We start from the raw sequence: 5,332 nt of genomic DNA on the forward strand, positions 1-5,332 counted from the left end.
AATATAAAAGACAACGGTTTTGGCAAAACTGTTGTCATTGAGCAATATTTTTTTAAAACGACAACACTTTTTACAACGGTTTTATAAACCGTTGTCTTTATCCGCGTTTTTAGCGGCTACGACAACAGTTTTGATAAAACCGTTGTAATTGAATTTGGTCTTTTTTTCCCCTCGCGCGTAGTTTTACTTTCCCTCTCTCTTTTCGGCGCCATGTTTTCCCCTTCGCATTCCCGACCCCTAGCCATTTTTCTTTCCCTCTCCTCATACAATCTCTTCACGCTATCCTGTCGACCGACTGTCCGCCTCCGCCTCCGCTGGATCTTCCTCTACGACGGTGCACTCTCCTCTCGTTTCTTTTTTTTTGTGGCCCAGTCGGAGATAAAAGTTTTACCTTGCCCCAATCGGACGCTTTCTCAGTTGCTTCCGTCTCTTTTTCCCCAATCAAATGGGAAAAAATGGTTCTTTTTTGTTGTGGTTGCGAGAGGTTGATTTGATGTGAAACCCTAGTCACTTCCGTGCTGTTAGGTCAAAGAAGGGGAAGGGCATGAGATTGAATGGAGGAAGGGGAGAAGGCGGGGCGGGAGTAAGATGAGCGCCGCCGCGATCGCTCCTCCCGTCGAGGATCTCATGCCCTTGAGCCGCTCCTCGCCGTGCGATGGATGAGACGTAGGGTTCCGTCGGAACCACAACCAGCTTGTCCCTCAGGTTGGGGCAGGCGATCTTCTCCTCCGCCGCCCTACTCCTCATGTCCGTCGGCGTCAAGTTCTACAGCTATACTGCTTTCTGGTACGTTCCTAATCCCTCTCCTCCTCTTCGATTAGAACGGATTTATTTCGTTTATGGTGTTGATGTTGTTCCACACGCATAGACATTTTTTGGTATGGATTTTAATGCTGTAGCTTGTTTTTCTCATGCATGTGTAGTGAAACTTTGACTTTGTGCTCTGGTTTGTGGAAAATTGTGTACTTTGACCCGTTTCTGTTGTTTATTAGTTTGATTTTTCGGCCACGATAAATTAAAAAGAAAAGGGATAGATTAGAAGGAAATCATTTAATTATTTTTTTAGAGAGAATGATTTGAGTTTTGAAGGCGAATGCTCATATTCATGTCTTCAGATATCCGTCTTTCCTCATTATTTGGCAAAGAAAATAATAAAAATTGATCCATCTGTTCCACATCCAACTTTTGACTTGTCTACACAAAAGAACATAAAAGAACTACTGATTTCATCTTTCTTTTGCCATATTCGTGGATCAGAGTAAAATTTACTGGTGATATTTTAGCTTTGGGTTGAGTATCTTAAGTGCACTGCCTTGTAACCCTTATGGGGACTACTCTCTGTAGCTGATAACGCGGCACCTGCCGAGGAGCTCCAGCATCGTGAGCCTACGGGAGGCGTGCGAGGATGACGGAGTTGTGCATTTGGTCATGGAGCTGTGTGAGGGCGGGGAGCTCTTTGACCGCATTGTGGCGAGGGGCCACTAGTCAGAGCGCGCGGCAGCTGTGGTCATGAAGACCATTGTTGAGGTCGTGCAGCTCTGCCATTGCCATGGGGTGATCCATCAAGACCTCGAGCCAGAGAATTTCTTGTTTTCAAACAAGAAGGAGAACTCACCCTTGAAGGCAATTGACTTTGGGCTGTCAATATTCTTCCAGCCTGGTGAGAGCATTTCTTGATCCACATTAAAATTGCTTACTTTATTGTAGTTTTTCAAATGCTATAGCGGTGGATATTTGTCTGGAATATACCAAAGAGATTGTCCAAATAAAATACATAGTTCCATGACTATTCAATTCAGTGCATATTTTCATGATGGGGACTACTCTCTGTAGCTGATAACGCGGCACCTGCCGAGGAGCTCCAGCATCGTGAGGCTACGGGAGGCGTGCGAGGACGACGGAGTTGTGCATTTGGTCATGGAGCTGTGTGAGGGCGGGGAGCTCTTTGACCGCATTGTGGCGAGGGGCCACTAGTCAGAGCGCGCGGCAGCTGTGGTCATGAAGACCATTGTTGAGGTCGTGCAGCTCTGCCATTGCCAAGGGGTGATCCATCGAGACCTCGAGCCAGAGAATTTCTTGTTTGCAAACAAGAAGGAGAACTCGCCCTTGAAGGCAATTGACTTTGGGTTGTCAATATTCTTCCAGCCTGGTGAGAGCATTTCTTGATCCACATTAAAATTGCTTACTTTATTGTAGTTTTTCAAATGCTATAGCGGTGGATATTTGTCTGGAATATACCAAAGAGATTGTCCAAATAAAATACATAGTTCCATGACTATTCAATTCAGTGCATATTTTCATGATGGTTAATTTGCAATTTTCATGTTTATTTATACTTTATTTATCTCTATGCTATTTTATGTTTTATGTGGTTTCCCATTTTTGATGTGTTTGTGTCAAAAAATGGCTCAAGGATACACTAAGATGTAGATCAAGGTCGTTCGTTAGACCGGGAGCATGGAATGAGTGTTTGTATAGCTTTTCCAAAGAGAGAGTTTGTGGCTGCGCACCTTGGGATGCCATTAGATAAAGCCCATAGTTTGTCAATTGAAGATCTCAAAGAAAAAAAAGTCTTCCTAGTTATTATTGATTATTGATCTTTTTGAAAAAAATTTCTCCATAGCATAATGATTAGTTACCATATGAATGCATACTAATGATCTTCATTCTTGTTGAGCCTCATTAATGATCACTTCCATTCAATAACCTAACTTGGAGTTTAGTTTTACCATAAGAACGTGCTCTATTTATTTATTTTTCTCTTTTTACCACAATTCTAGGTGAATGATTTTCTGAGATAGTTGGAAGCCCTTATTACATGGCTCCATAAGTTTTTAAATGGAATTATGGACCAGAAATTGATATATCAAGTGCTGGAGTTATACTCTATATCTTACTGTGTGGAGTTCCCCTATTTTGGGCTGGTAAGCTTTCTATCAATAAATCCATTTTGCACGCTTCATTATTTGTTCTACCACTTTTTGCAAATAAGTTACTTATTGTCTACTGTAAGCTTTCCATGAATAAATATATTATTTATTAGTTCTATCACTTTTTGCTAATAAGTTACTTATTGTCTATTAATTAATACACTTTTTGTATTTCTTCATATACATTTTCTATCTAACAAGAGTTATGATTTCTTAATTGCAGAAACTGCACAGGGAGTTGCACAAGCAATTCTTGTTGTACGAAGGAGCTTGAAATTGTTCAATTCGAACAAGGAAAGGAAAGGAAAAAAGAAGCCTACGTGGAAAGTTGTAAAGGTTTGTATATTATATACACACATATGTCTACTTGTGATTAATTAAAAAAATATTTAAATATGCATTATTCATTGACAATTTTTTGTTAACATAGGGTCCTCGACAACCTAATGCGAAACAATGTGAGTTTTATGTGATGAAATTTATGAGAGAAATTATTGAAGGAAATGCTACCAGCGAGAAGGATTCACTTAGCTCAATGGTAATATTTGACATATTAGTTCCTATTTTTAGACCATTAAGTCTAATTCCCTCACTATTGAAGTATAAATACGGGTGCACATGGTAGTTTCTTATGTCACTTTCTATAAAAGGTTTAAAGGTGATTGATATGGTGCACATAGAAGTTACCAAGACAACTCTAAGTTAGTTAAATTGCTTGTATTGCATAAGTTTTATTTTTTACAGACTATAAGTTTGTATTGAATAAGTTTTTTTTAAGGGTTTGAAAATTGTCATCTTGTGATTGCTCTATTTTGACGCGTGGAGGCATGTTCTTCTTTGGACAATCGATAATTTTGATGAATGTTGTGCTATTCATGTTTCCAGTTATAAGAGTTATCTTAAATTTTTTATATCATTATTTCTCTAGTTTCCTTACCGAAATGTTGTCTTGTGAAACTCTTCAGTGATGCTTTATTGAAAGAAATTAAGGCGACGGTAGTTCGACATCCAGATATTTTGACTGTAAGTGGCTCAGCTTATTGTCCTTTTTCAAACACTTAGTTTCTTGATGATTTCTGAGTCGAGTAAAATCATTGGTATAAGATGGAAACTATAAAAGAAGGCAATAAGGGCTATGCTGCAGAGATTTTGGTTGTCATATACAATGAACATACGGAGGATGTAGATGACCAATCAAAGTTTAGGATACTTCTGGTAAGTAGTATGAATTTACATCTGACAGATATTTACATGGTGAAGTAATAATAGCATCAAGTTGTGCTAAATAAGAGGTACTAAACTTGGATATCCAAAGTAATTATGGTACTTTCTTTGCATCTAACTCATTTTCAAAGTGAAGAGTTTATCTAAAATTTAAATATTCTAAAAGTGAAAAAAACTTAAAGTCATTCAAGTTGTATGATATCCTTTGCATGATGTTTAATGCAATTTTGTCAGATTTTAATGGTTCATATTCGTGACAGAACATTCCTTGTATTTCAGAGCTTTGGACAGCATGGGAGAGAACTTATTACCTCTGAGGTAGCTTGGCAACTACTTTCTGTTTTAGCCAAAGAATGTAATATGCAAAGAGTGGATCTTATGTTCATCCACAAACTGCTGGATAACCTTGTTGTAAAGGTAACATAAAACAAGAACTTGAAAGAAAATCTTTTGACAGATCATACAAATACTAAATCCTGAAATCACCAGTCATTTGTTAGTTTTACACTTTTCTTAGATAAATTGTTTTTAGATCATTGTAATTTCAAGTCATACCAGAACTCTGAACTGGATGATATGCATTAGTCACTTGAAAATATCTTTCATTTTATCCCTCTCATTTTAAAATCAGTTCTGAATTCGCCTCTTCTTTAGTTCCTATATCTCTTTAGTTTTATTACATTAGTTCCTATTTTTAGACCATTAAGCCTAACTCCCTCACTATTGAAGTATAAATGCAGGTGCACATGGTAGTTTCTTATGTCACTTTCTATAAAAGGTTTAAAAGTGATTGATATGGTGCACATGGAAGTTACCAAGACAACTCTAAGTTGGTTAAATTGCTTGTATTGCATAAGTTTCTATTGCATAAGTTTTATTTCCTAGAGATTATAAGTTTGTATTGCATAACTTTGTATTGAATAAGTTTTTTCTCTTCCGTTTTACAGACATTGAGTGTTGTCCTGGAATTTTGGAAATTCTTCTCTCATGTCCAGATATTAGAGCTATGTGAAATATTTATTCTCTGTTTACAGTTCATGCAGTACTTACTACAATTCTCTTTTTTCTTATATTTTATATTTTTCTTTGATAAGTTTTGTTTAATTTTTCTCTTATAGGTACGTAACTCGGGCAATTCGTGAGGCTTGAGATTTTTGATGCAAGGAGTGAGCTTTGTT

The 5,332-nt window shown here is 37.4% G+C and overlaps 1 protein-coding gene across 4 annotated transcripts; it reads left to right on the forward strand.

The window, feature by feature from the left end:
- The first annotated feature begins 403 nt into the window (after positions 1-403).
- Positions 404-4,789, forward strand: LOC121967762. 4 transcript variants are annotated; one of them, XR_006107840.1, is made up of 9 exons: positions 411-786; positions 1,345-1,660; positions 1,834-2,149; positions 2,781-2,924; positions 3,154-3,266; positions 3,361-3,468; positions 3,896-3,953; positions 4,035-4,145; positions 4,415-4,789. XR_006107840.1 is itself a non-coding variant. In XM_042518183.1 (6 exons), the coding sequence occupies exons 3-6, from the start codon at positions 1,999-2,001 to the stop codon at positions 4,578-4,580; spliced, it is 519 nt and encodes a 172-aa protein (XP_042374117.1). In that variant the 5' UTR covers positions 404-786; positions 1,345-1,660; positions 1,834-1,998; the 3' UTR covers positions 4,581-4,789. The 4 variants fall into 4 exon arrangements, 1 of the variants encoding a protein (XP_042374117.1); XR_006107839.1 differs by having other exon boundaries at positions 4,434-4,789; XR_006107841.1 differs by having other exon boundaries at positions 1,834-2,126; positions 4,434-4,789.
- The last annotated feature ends 543 nt before the right edge of the window (positions 4,790-5,332 follow it).

This window comes from Zingiber officinale, chromosome 3B (assembly GCF_018446385.1).
Source record: "Zingiber officinale cultivar Zhangliang chromosome 3B, Zo_v1.1, whole genome shotgun sequence".
Classification (NCBI taxonomy): Eukaryota; Viridiplantae; Streptophyta; class Magnoliopsida; order Zingiberales; family Zingiberaceae; genus Zingiber; species Zingiber officinale.

Coding starts and splice junctions, on each gene's coding strand:
- LOC121967762 (XM_042518183.1), top strand. CDS start 1,999: ATGAAGACCATTGTTGAGGTCGTGCAGCTCTGCCATTGCCAAGGGGTG. Junction 3,267..3,360: donor CTACGTGGAAAGTTGTAAAG/GTTTGTATATTA, acceptor TTGTTAACATAG/GGTCCTCGACAACCTAATGC. Junction 3,469..4,433: donor AGGATTCACTTAGCTCAATG/GTAATATTTGAC, acceptor CTTGTATTTCAG/AGCTTTGGACAGCATGGGAG.